Source organism: Lemur catta, chromosome 2 (genome assembly GCF_020740605.2).
Source record: "Lemur catta isolate mLemCat1 chromosome 2, mLemCat1.pri, whole genome shotgun sequence".
Classification (NCBI taxonomy): Eukaryota; Metazoa; Chordata; class Mammalia; order Primates; family Lemuridae; genus Lemur; species Lemur catta.
The window spans coordinates 98,768,359-98,788,529 of NC_059129.1; the positions used below are offsets into that span (position 1 = coordinate 98,768,359).

Sequence of the window (20,171 nt, forward strand, 5' to 3'; positions counted from 1 at the left end):
TGACTTATTCTGTAAGTCAGTCTTATACTCTGAATGCATAATAGCCATTAAGGGCTTCCTTAGATATTTCCCTTTTTCTTCTTCACGTTCATTCATGGCCGCACTGACTAGAATTTAGTTTTTGAGACTCCAGTGACTGTCTTCCTTTTGGAATTCCTTGTACTTCCTTTTGCACACCCTCTTCTCTAACACTGCAATGACAATGTGGGGGGAGGGGGAGAGAAAGACAAGGACCCAGAGGTTAGGGAGAAAACAAAGAGTTTCCATGAATTTTGCCAGCACTTGAAAGTTCCATTCAAAGTATTACTATCTCTTATTGATGTGCATATAGCAATAGCAGTTCTGTATATAAATATGTAGATGGATAGCAATTTGTATGTTTTTTAATTTGTTAACTTAAATCTTTTAAAAACACAAGCCAGGATAATAATTTAAAGATATAACAAAATTATAAACAGAAAATAAATACAGTACTTCCTTGAGGAAGAACACCGTAATCAGAATTTTTAATAAAATGGAGAAAGGTAAAATCTTTCCCACCATCTCAGAATCATAAAGGAACATGAATACAGGATAATGACACTGTGACGTCTGCTGTCACTGTTTCATTCCGATTCAATCTTAAAAGCTTTGCTCAGTTCTATGCAGACCTAGACTTGCAACTCAAGACTAGAGTGGTGGTTTGTTCCTGCCAGAGTATGCGAACACTGATGTGGTTGATGCTGGTTTCTTGTGACCAAAATGGGTGTATCTATTTCATTTTAATAGAAAAAAATACATGGTTTTATTAAATGGATATACATTTAATACTAGAATAAAAGTTGCTGACTTCATGCTGCTATATGTGTGAATGGTGCTCTGTAGTAACTAAAAATGTTAGGATGTGGATCTTGCACAGAGAATTTTAAAAGTGATGTAATGCCCGATCAGACATACTATTTTTGTATCATAATGTAATATAGATTAGATACTAATAATGAAATGGATAAATTATTACAGAAATGCATTCTGTATGGTATATTTTGAAAATCTATGTCGACCATCTCTAAATTATATGTATTTTTCATTAACTAGAACACGGTATAAATAGTTTAGTGCCCTTATCTGGGTACCAATGTATCTGATACAATTTCTGGGCCTGAGAATTTTCAGCATAGTGAACTGTGTGGGTAAAAAGCTTTAATGCCTGATGATAGTGCTGGTTTGATAGAGATGCTGGAAGAGAACTACACTGAAAATGAGCCATCTCCAGAACTTGTAACTGGTTGGTTCTAGCTTATCCTTACAATGTAAGGCTTTAGGAAGCAAAAGCAAGCTGTTCTTTTGCACGTGGCTCAGTACTGAGGAACAACTGTACTGACTACCTGTCAATCTAATAAATTCTCACTGTTCTAATAACCCTTGCCTGTGACCATTTGTACCATTACATCTAAATAGTTGTTAATATAATATTTTACAGACCAAAGGGCCTTTACACTATTCATCTGCAATACTCACAGGATATTTTCAGGCATGTGCAGAAACTATGGTTAATCCCAATCTACAGAGAAAATGCTAAAGCCAACAGTTTCATTCAATTTTTCCTCATTTTATGGAATAGTACTGAAAGAAAAAAATCATATTAACTGATATGATGTAGAATGGAAGGTTTCTTGGGAAATTAATTAGAAGACCAAAATAATTGTTTTTTAATGGAGTTTCTTGCAATTATCAGCATCTGAAAAATAACTTACCAGTGATGCCATTGGATTCCTGCTGTAGGTCACAGTACCAGAGTCTGTTTACTGGGTCACAGCCTTCCCTTATTGATAACAAGACATAGCGGCCGTCATCAGATAACTATGAAGGAAACAAAAATAGTGCAAGGGACTAATTAGAATATATTTTTTGTGAGAACATTGTTAAATGTTAAGTAAAGAAATAACGTTTACTTTCAAATGTAGTGACTTCACCCCAAACTTATGATCTGATAGAGTTATTTGAAATAAAAAAATGAACATCAATTTAACTTATTTCACTCTTAATCACAGTTAACAAAACATAGTGGATTATTTAAGTAGAAAATATTAGTAGATATAGTTGAATGTCATAATGACTTCAATGAAATTTTTATTTAAATTTCTAATCTATTCCTTAAATTGAAAATATGTGCATCTGTCATTTTGAATATAATATCCTTGACTGTAAGGTTTCTTCATGGGTGACATAACTTAAAAGTTGTTGTTTTAAATAAGAATTAGCAAAATGGGTATAGATGCAAGAAATTCACTGTGAGTCACATCGGTCACATTAACGAGTTTCTACTGAACAACACTTTATTTTCAGTCACTTCTACCAGAAGATCTCAGAAATGAAAAAGACCTGTGCTTCTGGGAATTTCTTTTTTAGTATAAAACAGCAGAATCTTATGTAGCACAAAGAATCTAGACAAAAATCGAACACGATAAACAATATATTATTGTTTTGAGTTGACAAAAGTGATACAAATGGTATCAAATTATATACATCCTTTTGCAACTAATTTTTTCATTTAATATAATTTTTATAATTAATCCATGTTGATATATGTAAATGCCTTCATTCATTTTAACTGCTGTACAGTATTATAATATATCACAATTTATTGATCCCTCTTCCTACCAATAACACTCAGATCATTTCTATTTTCTTTAGAACTTCCATTTGATCCAGCAATCCCAAAGGAAAAGAAATCATTATAATAGAAAGATACCTGCACTTGTATGTTTATCACAGTACTATTCATAATAGCAAAGATATGGAATCAACAACCTAAGGGTCCATCAACGGACGACCAGATAAAGAAAATGTGACACACACACATACACACAGGAATATTATTCAGCCATGAAAAAGAATGAAATCATGTCTTTTGCAACAACATGGATAGAACTGGAGGCCATTATCTTAAGTGAAACAACTCACGCAGAAAGACAAATAACACATGTTCTCACTTATAAGTGGGAGCTAAATAATGTATACACATGGACTTTGAATGTGGCATGATAGACAATGGAAACTCAGAAGAGTGAGAGGGCAGAAGAGGGGTGGATGATGACAAATTACTTAATGGATACAATGCATGTTATTCAGGTGATAGGTACACTAATAGCTTTGATTGTACCACTATGCAATATATCCATGTAACAAAATTACCCTTGTACTCCATAAATTTATATAAATAAATGCAAACCGCTCCCTCCCCCCAAAAAAGATTATTTCCATTTTCTTACTACTACAAACAATCCTTTGGAAAATTTTTGAACATGTTTGTGATCTAAAATGCTTCCCAGGGTAGGTAACTAGAAGCAAAATTGTTCAGTGGCAGGACATGCACACATATTTCAACTTTATTAGATGTTGCCAAATTATTCTCCAAAGTGGCTGTACCAACTTACACTCTTACCTGGCAGCAGTATATACGAGAGCTCCTGTGTTTCCACACCCTTATTATGACGGTTAATTTTATATGCCAACTTGGCTAGAATACAGTGCCCAGATATTTGGTCAAAGATTATTCTAGATATTTCTATGAAGGTTATTTTTTAGATGGGATTACATTGAAATGAGTAGAACTGGAGTAAAACAGATTAGTCTTCATAAGGTGGGTGGGCCTCATCCAATCAGGTGAAGGCCTTAAGAGAACAAAGACTGACTTCCTCTGAGTAAGAAGGGATTCAGCCCGCAGACACCTTGATCTTAACTGCACTCTTCCCTTAGTCTCCAGCCTGCCAGCCTGCCCTGCAGACTTAGGACTTGCCAAGCCTCCATATTCATCAGAGCCAATTCCTTACAATCCTCTATATGTGTACACACACACACACACACACACACACACACACACACACACAGTCCTATTGGTTGTTTTGCTCTGGAGAACCCTGCCTAATACACTTATCAACAAATATTCTTTGCTCATTCAATAAGTATTTATTTGCTAAGCAGCTATTATTATGTGTGAAACATTTTTCTAGGTGTTAAAGATGTACCAGAGTCAATCAGGAAAAAATGTTACTCTAATAAGGGAGACAAATGCATAAGTATGGAATTATGCAGTATATTATAAAATGACAAGTTCCACGGAGAATATGAACAGGTCGGGGTAAGGGAGACGGGATGTGCTGGGGGACCATAGTATTAAATATGGCAGTGGAGGTAAGCCTTATTAAGAAGGTATCTTGCCACTGTTTTCTGACTTGCACTGTTTCAGATGGGAAGTCGGTGTCATTTCTTACCTTTGTTTCTCTATATGTAATGTGTTTTCTTCCCTGGCTGCTTTTAATATTTTCTTGTTATTTTTGGTTTTCCAAAAATTGGTTATACTGTAATGGGCTTTGCTGTAGTAGCCTGTTTGAGATTTATGGAGCTTCTTGGATCTGTGGGTTTGTGTATTTTACCAAATTTGTAACATTTTTAGCTACTTTTCCCACATGTGTATTTTTCTGTCTCCTTACTCCTATACTAGGGCTTCAAATATTACATCACTTGGTATTGTTCACAGGTCAACGAGACTGTGTATATTTTTGTTTCAGCTTTTTTTCCTTTGTGGTTTAGTTTCAATTGCTTTGTCTTCAAACTCACTGATATTTTTTTATTGTATCTAAAATGCTGTTAAGCCCATCCAAAGAATTTTTCATTTCAGAGTTTATTTTGTATCTAGAAGAATATGTGGTTCTTTTTTATATTTTCCATTTATTTGCTCATTACATTAATATCTTCTAAAAATCTTTAAAAAATATTTTTATAACAGCTTTTAATAAGTCCTCTTGTATGTTAATTCTACTGGTAGTTCTGGATCTGTTTCTATTGGCTAATTTTTCTCCTTGGTTGTAAGTCACGGTTTTTTGCTTCTTTACACATCTAGTAACTTTTTTTATTGGATTCTGGACTTTTGAATGTTGTCTGGATTTTTTTTTTCTGGTCTGCCTGTAAAATGTTTGAGGCAGTCAATTTGCTGGTGGTTTAGCTTGATCCATTCAAGGCTTGTTCTCAATCTTTGTTGGGTAAGGTCTACAACTCTACTCCTAAGGCATGGCCTCGCTGGGGTCTCTACTGACTAGCCTGAGTATTCATCATGTCTTTCCACTCTCACTGGTCAAAATGTGAAAGTCTCCCTAAACCTTTGGGGTAGTTGCCAGTTTAGAGCTCCCTGATAGCTGTTCTTAGCTTGAATCATGGAGTCTTATGTAATGTACACATCATTTACTGGCCCAAAATATAAGGGGATCCCAAGGCAGATTTCTGAGACTATTAGTGGGTAGTTCCCTCCTTTTGGTACTGTGTCCTGCAAATTCCGGCGGATCCAGTCTCCCTGAATTCCAACCTTTGGATCCTTAGTTCAGCGAGACTGTAATACTTTGAGTTCTTCCTCTTTCCCCTAGAGTCCAAAGAATACCTTTAGGCAGAAAGTTGGGGCACCTGTAGGACTCACCTCTCTCAGGGATCAGCCCTGTGCTGCCTGTTGACCAATATCTAAAATCATCTGCTTTGTCTATTTTGCAGTTTTCTATCTGTATACAGCAGGAAGGCTAGTCTAGGGCCAGTTACAACATCATGGCCAGAAACAAAAATCTGTTATTATGTCTTAAGTGGGTCTCTTACAAATGAACACAATTTGATTTAGTTTTTAAAAACCAATCTAAAAATCTGTATTTTTACATTCATTATAGGTTACTGTTGATTTACTGGCTTCTATATTCATAAGTTGGAATGTTTTATTTACTTTTGTTTTTCCTTCTTTCCTCTTTTTATTGTACTTTTTATTCTCTGATTTGGGAGTTATATTCTGCTTTCCTTAAGCTTTTAATATACATGACTAATAAACCAATGTTTAGAATTTTAGTTCCGCCTTATTTTTAAACCAGCCTGTGTTAAGAATATCATCAGCAACCTCATAATTATAATTTTATTAAATAATTGAAAGCAGTTTCATTGGCAATACTTCATACTTTTGTTCTCTTGTCCTTTAGATAAAGACAGAATCTTTATAGCTTAGTCCTTAAAGTCATGCTACATTAATCATAAATGATGGCTAATTCAGATATAGTGATTCAGTCAACAGAAAGACAGGGCAGTAAAATTCACCGCAAGAACCACACCAAACCTTCAACGACAGCTGTCTCAAGCACATCTAATGAGTTTTTCTCAGCATTTCTGGCTGGACTAAATAGTTATAGCAGTTTATATTTAATCTAAGGCAGGAAGTCCCAAGGTACACCGAATGCCAATAAAGTCAGTCTTCTTCACTATAATTCTCTTTATCACAATCTGGAGATGTTCCATAGCCACTAAAATTTGCTTAACTGGAAACAACTCTGAATTTTCAAATGCTCAAGATCTCAAACCTCAAAACCATTTCAAAGTCACTGTCACCCTGAAGCACACAGATAAAGAATACATCTTCTTCCACTAAAATTTTATCAATAGCAACACAAACTTGCAGTCTCACATTCAGACTATTTCAAGGCAATTTTAAAGATGAATTTTGGAAATTGCTGGGAGGAAAGACAAAAATCCTATTGGCAGGAAGGACAACTGAATGCTAACAGAATAAAGTGACCTCCCTGAAAGTCAGATATAAGGAAAACAAAAAAGCAGGAGAGCCACGGGCCCATCAGGCCTTCCTAAAACAGGATAAATTCCAGTTCATAAAATACTGTTGGCTTTTCCTTAAGCAACAAGACATTAGCTGGAATAACCGTGCTCTCTGAAATCAATTATTCTGATTCAAAAACAGTGACTTTTTGCAACAGAGGTATAATAAATAATATTAACCTGACCAATTATGAAATGTGTAATTCCTAAATCTATGCTTTTCACAGATTCCTTCTATTTTATGTCCATGTTAAGCAATTTTCCTTACGTCAAAATGATTTCATTTCATGAAAATCTATCATTTATGTAAATGAACCATCAACAAAAGCAAAATTCTAAGAATCACTATAAATGAAACATTTACACTTGCTGATATTAAATCTATTACTTGCATTCCTAACAATATTAATAGGGATCAAAGCTAAAACTCTTTACCATTCTTGTTACTGTCAATTTTTAATATGCAGGTCACTTTCACAATCTAATTCTGAAGTCATTTGTTGAATTACATTTAGAGCACTGATTATATGTAATTAGAAAATGTTAACTAAAAACGAGTGTACTGACATCTGTATTGATAAAAGTATTTGAACAAGGAAAAAATCTAAATGTACAAAGAATATGGTATTCTACAAATGGGATAATTAACATTTGGTAACTCACTGGTACTTAGCTTTTCATTTTCTATAACCAGACACACACTTGGGAGATTAACAAAAAAATCAAAGCCAAAAGCCATGCCCCTGGTGCTGGCACAAAGGCCTGTCTCCTGAAGGTGGGAGGAGCGGAGTGCTCACCTCCAGACTTTAGGGAGTAATTCCCTCTTTCCTTGGCTGCCCAGGGTGGATAAGGTTGAACGCAGCCACTGTTAACAAAGGTGGCTGTTCTTAACAGGAGAATCTAGGTCAACTTACCATCTCCAGCCAACTTTCCATCTCCTCTACCAAAGACAGGATTTAACAAATGCCACCAAACATAGCTGTCCACTACTGGGTGGGGGTGGGGGATGGTTAGCCTCAGAGCTAAGCCTGTTCGACCAACATTTACTGAGGGTCTACCAAGTGTCTGCTGCTGAACCAGGTTCTGGAACACACAGATCTACAGGATAGGGCCTTCAAGGACTCATGCTCAGGTGGGAGAGAGAGACTGACAGATACAGATACACAGACACACACACACACACAAATGTTGCAAAACACTAACAGCAAGAAGTACAAAGTATCATCAGAGTACCAGAGAGGGGCATCTAACAGGGAGGGGAGCCAGGAGGAAGAAGAGATCTGGAAGCCTTTTGGGAGGGAATGGCTCCTAATTGATTATTAAAGAAGTAGAAGTCTCCTAAAAGTGGTTGCTTGAAATTTTCCATTTTTACAACTCAACTTATGGTTTGTGTAGGTATTGGGTACAGAGAGCTACAGAGAACATGTACTCAGGCTACATCCATTTGCTACCAAGCATACATCTCACCAGCAGAGGCTGGCATGTGTAGCGGATGCCGTCTGTGGTGGCTGCCCTCTCGGATGGAAACTCTCATTGCCCCGGCTGCTAGGTATTGAGAACAGACAGTCTTTCCCCTGACAACCTCTCCGGGATTTATCCTTAAATTGAAGAGTCACCACTCCAAGGTCACACATTCTTTTGCATTCATCCACATACAATGACTGGTTTATACAGGGCAGTAAAGGCCTAGACCCCTCATCCTCCAGGAAGTTCAATGCTGAAGGGCTCACCTAGCTTGAGAGCTCCTTGTAGACTGGCTGACACTTTTGTGATGATGACATCATAGTTCAGCTTCTCCTTCTGCTGTCTTTACTCTCCACACAGGCAGAGATTTTTACAAGCACACCCATGAAACTTTCAGAACGCTAATTTCTATCTCAGAGTCTGCTTCTCAGGGAGCCTGACCTGGGACAGCATGCAAGGCATCAACAATACCCTCTAAATATGCAGGGCTTAGAAGAGCACGGCCCACAGCTACTGGCCTCCCACTCAGTGTCCTGGGCAGGCCCAGCAAACAGTACACTTCTCCCCGCCTGAGGTCTGAAGCAACTAGAAATGGAACAAGAGACAACAGACGGAGAACCAAGAGAGCAACTATTTCTGATAAGGTGCACACTTGTAGGGCTGCGAATCCGCTAAGCTGCAATCACCCTCTCTCGTCTTGCCATTGAAAAACCAAGTGAAAAAAATTCCTCTGCACGGTCAGAGGAATGGGGAGAGGTGTTTCCCTCTAAACTTTGTGGTTTCTTACCTTGGAACATTTTATGCTACCCTGAGGAAATGTTTGTAAGTGTTGGCTTCTACCTTTGAAGAGGGCACCCAATAACAGCTGTCACACACATTTACATTTATCAAAAGGCAGGGCATAAAGTATGGGGTACTGTACTTTATATTTTCATTAAAGAAGCCACATTAATTCATTAACAAATTCTAACTGTGTATACTATAGTATCAGGCTACACTGAGATAGTAGTATTTACCAAGAAAGCTCTTGATTAGACATCAAACTATTGGAGTATATATTTTATACTTTATTCTGTTAGGTTCACATGTGCTGGTCCAACAAACATAATTTAGGCAAGTTAGCATATTCGGGAATATAACTCCTATAAACCCAAGAACTGAAAACCCATGGAATTTAGAGAGATAAGCAACAACCAGAGTACCCTTCAGGGGAATCTAGTCCCAAATAAATGTTTTAAAAAACGCCTTCAGTTAATGCCTCACGTAGGTGTGATGGTGATTCATTCAGACCAGAGTGTAGATCAAGCTAGTCCATTTTCACAAGAAGTCATCAGCTGGACCACCAGGTCATTTGACGATTTTATATGTGTGTGTATATATATATATATATAAACATATCCATAAATCTTCAGAAATAAGTGTGAAATAGACACTAATATGTCAATATAACAGTTTCTCTGGAGAATGGGTATTATATTCTAAATAATAAACCTATAATATTTATCATTACTAGCATAATAAAAATTTTTAAGCCAATGAATTTGGCTATTCTCAGTCCTAATACTAAATAATATTAATAATGCTTCATGCATCTTATGTTAAGAGAAAATTAACAGAAAAACACTTAATGTTTTAAACTCTCAATCCTTTAACTATCTACAGTTATTTGCCCTTCAAAAAAACAGGACAGAAAAACCAGTGTTTATATACAGACTATGTAGGCTTTCATCAAACACACCATTTTCAAAGAAAAACTTGTAAGCTATTTTATGCTGGAATACTGAACTCCAGAGTCATGTGGTCTTGTGTTAATAACCAATTTTCATGGACCTGAAATTTCTTTAATATAATTTTTTCCATTTAGAATCTAACAAAAATAGGGTGGAAAAATATTTTTCATAATTTGAATCTACATGAACTTCTTCAAATTGAAGAAAGTATTTTCTTTTATATATTACAATATAAGAATTAACTGTGTATTAAAAAAGTATACTAAAAAGCAGTGACACTTGAAATTGCCCTGGAAATTAACAAAAGGAGTGAAAATGGATTTTAATAGCTTTCAGAGTTAATCATGTTACTCTCAGAGCAGGAAACTATCAAATTTATTTTATAGACCCTTTTGGATTCCTTTCATAATAATTGCAAATCATAACAACATCCCTTTAATATTATTTTTCCAACACTAAATTTAAGAAAACATTTAAATGTCCAACTAACCACCTGCAATGATGACTTATCATATATAAGACTCATTTATGGATCTGTATTAATAATAAAAATAAGAGACTGTCAGTAACAGAAATGCAGGAGTAGCCAAATGCACGTGTGAGTATGCATTAACATAAATATTTCTAATAGGTAGGCATTAAATCAAATTACGCAGCTTTCTCAGTACAGTGTGGTACTATAGCAATGGGGGAAAAAAAGAAATTAATCAAAACATACGATATGTTGATTGGCATGCCAGAAACAGATAAAACAGAAAATTCTAAGGAAAAAAAAATATTCAAAATAATATAATAATGTAGGTCTTACCATGACATAGCACTCTGTTTCTAATCTACCTGGTGGTTTGTCTGGCAAACAAACTTGGTTACTCAAAAATCTACTGTTTGTTTCCTTTTTTCCTTTACTGAGCAATACCTGGGCTCAGGTGAAAGAAGTGACTTATCAGCAAATCCAACATCTTTACTACAAAAACAACTTGCTCCTTTCAGGAGCTGTTTTATGTACAATGAGCAACACGGCCTTCCTGCTTTACTCACATCCAGGCCTCCAGGTTGGCTCCCTGACTTTTCTGCCTTCCCAACTACACTGCTGAGATTTTCTTGGGAACTAATCAGCATGATAAGTATTATATACGGCAGTGCTAATGACAGAGAAAACAGTGGTGGACACCAGGGAAGGGCTTACTAAGCACTGGAGGAATTAATGTATGGCCTGTGCCAGCTAGGAAGAGGGCTGCTAAACCACGTCAAAAATACCCAACAAGGCAGGGGCAGAGGAGGCAGCGCGACTTTTCTGCGCATGCTCTGTAAGGCGAGGCCTTGCGGGTCTCCGTGTGCATGAACTTCATCAGAGGAAGTGGGGAGAGCCAGGAAATTAACATTCATGCGTGCCTACTATGAGTCACGTGTCAGCCAATGAATGCATTCTGCACATTAATATATGAGTAACATAAATATATATTTTTTAATTACTAGGGGATAAAAGTAAAGATATAAAATGGCTTATGGAGATATGTGACAAATATTAAGATCTAGAATTACCTTTGGAAAAAACCTTTTGTAAGAATTAGGTAGAAGAGAATTACGTTTTCTATATAGGATTTAGCTAGATAATCACAGAGCTGGGCATTTTCTCTTTAATCCTTTCTAAAGGGAATCAACACATTTTCACAATCTTCATTCTAGAGCACCCTCTGCTGGGAACAATGCCTCAAAATGTTAGATTTCCTTGGGTTTGCTTTTTCCAAAGGCTCACAATTCACTTAATTTATTTATTTTTGGTCCCATAGAATCTTTTAAAACTTGACAGCTTCTATCCTCCCACAACCCTGCCCTTCAACTAAGTAAGGCATCATAGTCTATGTTAGATAATAATTGACATCTCTGTCTGGCCAAGCCAAGTGCCAGCCTGTTTCAGGTTACACCCTGAGGCCCCGGGGCAGCTCTCACTCCTGAGCCCAGAAGTCTGGGCGTGTACAGGAGGGCTGAGGGCGGCCAGCGGCCCTGGCTGCCAGTGAGGAGGGCAGCGGGCAACACAGCGGTGCTTCCAGGATGGAACAGCCTACGGGAGGCACAAGAAAGGGGACACAGCAGAGAGTGGGTCAGTGCATAAGGGCAGCCAGAGACTTTATAATCCATATCAGGGAACAAAAAAGCACAGAGCTTCCCAAAATTGAGGGGACTCACTACACAAAGATGCCATAGGGGAGCCAGTGTCTGGATACACACCATGATGGCGAGCAGCCGAGACAAGCAGCTCCCTGTGAGCAAAAACCCGGTTCCCCTCGTATAACGTCTCCTCCCCTTGGAGCCACTGGACAAACTAAGACGGGATGAATGAGCAAGGAGACAGACTCGCCAAACTTGAGCTGGGGAGAGGGAAGCAGCATGTATATAATTTGGAGAGAGCCATGTTTTGTTGTGGACTGCAATGGGCCTTTAATATCAGTTCTAATAACCCAAAAGTGTCAGAAGGCTCGGGCTCTGTGGGGCAGAAGGCAGGCATCCTGCGTAGACACGCTGTCACAGGCAGGCGTGGGAAAACCATGGCTGCTTCCTGACTGGCACTTTGTGAGTTCTGCCTGATCAAGGCAAGAAAGACCTGCCCGTGCAGAAGGGCAGAGGTGTCAGTGAAGGAAGCAGACGAGTCACGAGGAGACAGTGTCTAGGTATAAAGTGAAGTTCTCGGTGAACTTGGATTGCGGCGGCCAAAGGGAGGAGGAGGGCAGCAAGTCAGAGAAATCCACACACCCCAGTCTCCACCCACGGGGCTCTCCGGCCATGCCCACAAAGCCCGCATCTGCGTCCTGTCCCGCTTCTCTCACACCCAGCAGCTACGTTCTCACCCTGGAGCCTGGGAGATGCTATGATAGATCCTCTGTCCACAGACTTTCAGAGTTGAAAAGGCCCTGGAGGAAACGAAGGAAACAGACTTGGACAGATGAAGTGACCTGCCCAAGGCCACACAGAGGGGACTAGAACAAAACTTCCCCCACTCTAACACTGGCTCTCCATTCACAGACACTGTGCAATGCATTAACAAAATTCTATGACAATCCTAAAAACAAGTGCTTTAAAAATGAAAGCAACAATTGCAGCACATGCCTTTAGTGTGCAGTTATAAGGAGGACTTTTGCTTTTCTCCAAGACGTAAATTGCTAAAGAAAGGCTGTTGCGAAACTGTTTGCTTCACTTCCATGGAATGGCCTGAGTGCTACTCTATCTCCAGACAAGGGTATTTCCAGTCTAGCCAGGTCTACAGTGCACCAGCTTCTTAGACTCCCCTGGTTCTAGCATACTTCCTGGATGGGCACAAGAAATTTCTGCTTCAAGATGTTTTTCATGATCTAGATTTTTCTGATTTGAAGATTCAGAACTGAACCATCAATTCAGGATGAGCCTGAGGCTTCCAAAGGCTTCATACTGGCAGAACTATAAAAGTCATGTTTAAGTGACAAGGAATACTCCTCTGTGTAGCAAGATGGTCCTTCTGGCTCAGAATGAGATCACACATAGCTGGATTAGGAAGGAAGGATGGTCACCTAGCCAGCCAGACCTGCCCAACCAACCCTGGCAACAAGACCACGCAAGCAGCTGGAATACAGCTTAAGAAAGTCTACCCCCGCTTTATGTTTACCAAGCCCACTAGCTTTCTTATAGACTTGCTTTGCATAACTTACTAATTAGGGCCCTGATCTAACATAAAGAACTCACTTTATATGTCCTTTTAGCTTTTTTTTTTTAAACAACTTCATTTATTACTTCTGTGCAGTAGAGATAACTACTCTTCATTAACTGCCATTCTTTATCAGTCCTTGCTCCTATTTTTGTGTGCCCTCCTTCCCCTTAACCAGGGAGGCAGGGCATCCAGTGCTTAAGAGATGTGGCTATGGAGCCTAAAACACCCAGCAGGCGGCTACAGTCACAGCTTGCAAGGTAGTTACCTCCGCAGGTATTTTAATTTGTTTATTCATGGAATGATCGCCTCCTTCTCAAAGTTGTGGTAAAGGTTATATTAGACAAGTTATGTCGAGTGTACATCTAATGAATGGATAGAAGGACCACCTTAACTATTGAAATCTGCTTTTCATTTGCCTATCTAATTAGAACACACTACACATATGGCAAATGCATATATGAACGTCTCCATTGTATTTGTAAACACTAGCTACTCACAGCATTACTCACAATAATGCTGTGGAAAGCAACCCAAGTGTCCGTGGATGACTAAGTAAACAAAATGTGTCACATATATACACTGGAATATTGTTCAGCCTTAAAAAAGGAGAAAATTCTGATACATGCTACAAGATGGATGAACCTTGAGGACACTATGCTAAGGGAAGCAAGCCGGTAACAAAAGGACAAATACTGTATGATGACATTTGTACGAGGTACCTAGAATAATCAAATACAAAGGGACAGAAAGTAGAATGGTGGTTGCCAGGTAGTGTGGCAGGGGGCATTGGAGAGTTATTCTTCAGTAGGTACAGAATTTCAGTTTTGCAAGATGAAAAAATTTCTGAAGATGGATAGTGATAATGTTTATGCAACAATGTGAATGTACTTAATGCCACTGAACCATACACTTAATTTGGATAAAATAGTAAATTTTATGTTATGTATATTTCACTACAATTCAAAAAAAAAAAAAACAACCATGAGAAACTAGGTGCTTTAACCAAATGCTAATAAAGAGATCTAAGAGTTACACTTATAAGGCTGTCCTTGTTTCCTTTTAGACATACATGCTAAAATATAGTGATATTTTGGCATTTATTTTCAATATTCATGTTATTCTATCAACCAAATAATTTTGCCTTGATTAAAGTTGTTCTGCTGCAATGACACTATTATTTTTGAAGCATAAAAATTTCTCCAGGAGAGCATGTCTTTCATTTTCTGAAGACTCCAGAGGGAATAAAATTTGATTATTAAAATATACTATTTTAGGTTTTCTCCATCAACACCCCTTCCAAAAAGAGGAAGAGAAATACACAGAACTTAACATTCTAATTTTTTTTGTAGCATATTTATCTCCTTAATTGTGTTTCACTCAGAAGACAGTAAAAATGTTATTGTTTTATAAATAATCACCCATATCTGTAGTTAGCAGAAGCTTAATAGAAACAATCTACAATAGACATCAGGGAGGCCATTAAAAATAAATATGTGAGAAAAATGATAATAGTAACTGCACAAGAAAAGCTGGTAGGGTGGTAAAGAAAAAGCCTGAAAAAGGGACACATTCAAGTTAATAAAATATAAGTCCTATAAATTCATTTTAAAAATATTCCATTAAAATCTGATAAACTTTTTATACAAAGGTCCAGATAGTAAGTATTTTCAACTTTGTGGGCTACATGGCCTTCTGTGGCAACTACCCAACTCTGCTGTTACAGCTTAAAAGCAAGCCGTAATGGTGTGGCCGTGTTGCAATAAAACTTGATTTACAAAAACATGCAGCAGGCCAGATTTGGCCCAAGGGCAGCAGTTTACTGACCTCTGGTCTAGAAAACCAAAATAAATACATAGAAAGATAATTTGGAATACAGTGTATCAATGCACATGGACTACAATACCACAGATTCCTATTTTGTCCCTCAATGAACCAGACCTATGAGAAGTTAAAATTTTCAACGTCCCTTTCCTACCAAAGTTCCGATTCTTTCAAGTGAAGAGGTAAGTGGTTCAATCAGCTAAAAAGTTTATAGCAGATTCTTCATTCCCACTAAAAATGGGATAATATCTCCCACCCATATTAAAACATTCAGAGTATTTCTCTTTAACAAAATATACGTCTTAATACACAAAAATTGAACTAACAGAAGTCAAAATCTTACTCCAAGCACTCCTAAGTTTCTTTACAGTTGATTCTCAAAATAAAGAATAAAATTGGGGCCAGTAACTTGAAAAACACATAACTTCAATAAAGGTTGCTTACTGTCAAAACCCCAAGGAATGTATGAATATGTATAAGATGAGAAAATGTCTAAAAGATACTTATTTTAATGTAGAAACAAGTGCACAATATGCACAGTAAGAGCACAATTATGTAAAAAAGCAAAACACATACAATCCCTCTTCCCTGACATTCTCACTTATGTGTAAAATGAAAATTTATGGAAGGCTACTCTGCTCACCTCTGAGAAGTAGGATTCTGAGTTTTGAAATGTTCATCTTTTACTTTACTGCGTACTTTTATGACTACAGTTAAAAGGTTTACCACTTTCATTATTAAGAGTCAATTTAAATACCGGTTTTTTAACAAAAGAATATTCACTCACAGGACTTTCACGTCCACTACGATCATCACATAATAAGAACATTTATATACACATCCATGAGGCACGGTCATTGAGAGTGAAATTTCCCAGCCATACAATACCTCAGCTCCACCCATCCATTTAGGTTCATCAGGAAACTCAGCACACAAAATATCTTCTGACTGATCGGTCCCCAAGACATGGTAGCAGAGCTTTTGGTGGAGATTGGTGGATGTTTCTGTGCCTGAAGGAGTTAAAAATGTATACTGAATTGCAGTTAGCAATTTAAAAAAAATCTATTCCATCTACACTGTATAATGCTAGAAACATTTAAAAGTTAAGTATCTGGTTGCAGGATGCAGGGTTAATATATAAACATCAATTGCTTTTCTATATACTAGTAATGAACAAGTGGAATTTGAAATTAAAATCTAACAAAATATGTACAAGATAGATATGGGGAAAACTACAAAACTCTGATGAAAGAAATAAAATAACTAAATAAATGAAGCTAGTCCATGCTTATGGATAGGAAGACTCAATATTGTCAAGATATCAGTTCTTCCAATCTTGATCTATAGATTCAATGCAATCCCAATCAAATCCTAGAAACTTATTTTGTGGATATTGACAAACTGATTCTCAAGTTTATACGGAGAGGCAAAATACACAGAGTAGCCAACACAATATGGAAGGAGAACAAAGCCAGAGGACTGACACTCCCCAACTTCAAGACTTCCTATAAAGCTATGGTAATCAAGACGATGTAGTATTGGCAAAAGAATCAATGGAACAGAATAAGGAGCCCAGAAATAGACCCACAGCTGATCTCTGACAGAGGAGAAAAGGAATTCAATTGAGCAAAGACAGTCTTTTCAACAAATGGTGTGAGACAAATGGACATCCACAGGCAAAAAAATAAATCTGGACAAGAAGTCACACCCTTCTCAAAAATTAACTCAAAACAGGTCAAAGACCTAAATACAAAACATAAAACTATAAAATTCCTAGAAGATAACTGAGGAGAAAATCTAGATGGCCTTGGATTTGGTGATGATTTTTTAAATACAACACAAAAGGCACAATCCATGAAAGAAATGATTGATAAGCTGGACTTTATTAAAATTAAAAACTTTTGCTAGGCAAAAGACATGGTCAGGAGAATGAAAAGACAAGCCACAGACTGGGAGAAAATAGTTGCAAAAGACATAGCTGATAAAGGACTGTTATCAAAAATACACAAAGAGCTCTTAAGACCCAACAAGAAGAAAACAAATAACTGAGCCAAAGACCTTAATAGACATCCCACCAAAGAAGATATTCAGATGGCAGATAAGCATATGAAAAGATGCTCCACATCACACATCATAAGGGAAACACAAATTAAAACAATGAGATACCATTACACACCTATTAAAATAGCTAAAATCTAGAACACAATAGCACCAAATGCTGGCTAGGATATGGAGCAGCAGGAACTCTCATTCATTGCTGGTGGGAACACAAAATGGTACAGCCACTAATGGTATAGCCGCTTCAGAAGGCAGTTTTGAAGGTTTCTTACAAAACTAAACATAGTCTTAACATCCGATCCAGCAATCGTGCTCCTTGGTATTAACCCAAAGGAGTTGGAAACATGTCCACACAAAAACCTGCACACAGATTTTTTTTAGAGCAACTTTATTTGTGATTGCCAAAACCTGGAGTCAACCAAGATGTCCTTCAGTAGGTGAATGGATAAACTGAGGTACATCCAGACAATGGAACATAGTTCTGCACTAAAAAGAAATGAACCATCAAGCCATGAAAAGACATGTAGGAACTTAAATGTATTATTACTAAGTGAAAGAAGCCAATCTGAAAAGGCTACACACTGTAAATGCCAACTAGACGACATTCCAGAAAAGGCAAAACTATGGAGACAGTAAAAAGATCACTGATTGCCAGGGGTTTGGAGGAGGAAGGAATGAAGAGGCAGAGCACAGAGGATTTTCAGGGCAGTGAAACTACTGACACTACAATGTTGGATACTTGTCACCACACATTTGTCCAAACCCACAGAATGTGCAATACCAAGATCAAACCCTAATAAAAACTACGGACTTTGGTGATAATGATGTGTCAATGTAGATTTATCAATTATAGCAAACGTACCACTCTGGTGGGGGATGCTGATAATGAGCCATGCACGTATGGCGGCCAAGTGTATACAACAAAGCTCTGTACTTTCCTCTCAATTTTGCTGTGAACTTAAAACTGCTCTAAAACATAAAATTAGTTTTTTAAAAAGTTAGTTGGATATTACCCTGAAAGTAATTCATTCATATTTGCTGATCTTGAAGACAAAGTGCTTTGAGACTGATTTTTTTTTTTTCATTATGACAATGTACCAAGCTTTCAGGGCAATGAAAGCAAAGATGATAACACTATAGTGTTAACAAAAACCTTTATGGTACTTAAGCAATTTTCCTTGAGTTTACACTGGTATGAACGGCTTAGCTTCATTTGTAAGGCCCCCATCACAGTCTCAGAGGTTACTGAGATCCTCTCAACCACAGGGCAGCAAAATTACTGTTGGGAAAAGACATTGGATTTCTTAAATCAATCACAATTACTAATTATTATTTTTGCCAATGAAAACTGAGGGTAAATAATAACTTTCTTGCTTTTTACAAGTTAACTTAGTAACACTGTTATCTAACAAGAACTGGTCAGTTATACTTATTTTGTCTCCCAGAACTTAGAAATGACCAACATTTTCTAACTCTGGGTCACTCTTACCACAGGCAGCTAATTCAGTGAACAGGGCACAGATGTCCTTCTTTAGCCAACAGCCTTGAATAAAAGCCTACTCTCACCTCCTCCTGTAGTTCACTGGTGAATTAAGAGAAAGGTCTTGCTGTAGCCTAATCAAAAGGCAGCAAAAGCTAAACATAGCCAAAAGAGATGAAAAGCATTATAGCCTTATTCCCAATTCAACCAGGGTGGGGAGGGAAGAGAAGAAAGCAAGCATATTTCAAGACGGCAAAGACACAGAAAGTCATGAAAAGGGGACAGTGTGTACGGTAGACAGCACGGGAGTAGCTGTGCTTCCTGCTAGCAGCTATCCCTGCAGCAAGTTCCTGAGCCTCTGCACCCACGCTACTAATCTCTAACACAGGGATCATAAAACCACCTGGACAACCAAGGTAAGAAGAAAATGCGACACACCATGTGGCCATGTGGGACGGCATAAGGAAGAATATGAGGTTGACATCCTGTACCGGTAAGGTCCAAGGTACATGGCCCTTCCTGTCTGGGAAGATTAGGAGTGAAGGAGGAAAAGAAAGACAACAGAGACGGCACCACTTGAACACAAGAGGATCTTCCTGCAACTGAAGAGCACAACAAACATGTGCCCAGGAAGTCAAAAGGAGAAAAGTGGCAAGATAAATGGAACCAATCGGTGACCTGTAACTTCTGATCAGAGGAAGACATGTATAATAATTACTGTAGTAGGAAAGTTTTATAATCACTCATAATCATCAAATAGGTTATTTTTGTAAAAAGAAAAAATCTATCTTCTCCACAATCCCCTTGGGAGATACATCTATGAGGGACTGACTGCAATAGTGACCCTAATTTTTCATAATTTCTCCCTCCCCCACCCCACTGGAAAGGGGCTGGCCTGGAAACTTGCTTTGGCCAACAGAATGTAGCAAAGTTGATGTCCCAGGAGCAAGAAGGCTGTGTCTTTCAGCTCTCCCTCTCGGAACCCTCCTGAGTTGCCAAGTGCACAAGCCTGGCAAGCCTGCTAGAGGCTGACAGACCACATGGATCAGACCTGAGACAGCCTAGTTGCCCCAGTGGACGCCCCAGAGATATAAAAGAGTCAAGCCAAAATCAGCCAACAGACCTGCAGCTGACCACAGATGTATGTTAAAACTCAGCTAAGGCCAGAAGCATTGCCTGACCAACCCACAGACTCACAAATATAAATGGTTATTATTCTAAGCCACTAAATTTTGGTGTGGTCTGTCAAACAGCAAAGCTAGCTGATACAACACCCTTTGAGGAAACATGGTTCTAGACCAGAAACTTCTATATAGGGTTTAGCTTC

General features: G+C 37.9%; 1 protein-coding gene across 2 annotated transcripts in view; it reads right to left on the minus strand.

The window, feature by feature from the left end:
• Positions 1-20,171, minus strand: part of LOC123633112 (prolyl endopeptidase) — a 136,632-nt gene that overhangs the window by 74,275 nt on the left and 42,186 nt on the right. For both annotated transcript variants that reach the window (XM_045544099.1, XM_045544100.1), the window contains 2 exons: positions 16,195-16,316; positions 1,734-1,839 (listed from right to left, as the gene is read on the minus strand). In XM_045544099.1, coding sequence (XP_045400055.1) covers positions 1,734-1,839; positions 16,195-16,316 — 228 coding nt within the window. The remainder of the gene's footprint in view (positions 1-1,733; positions 1,840-16,194; positions 16,317-20,171) is intronic.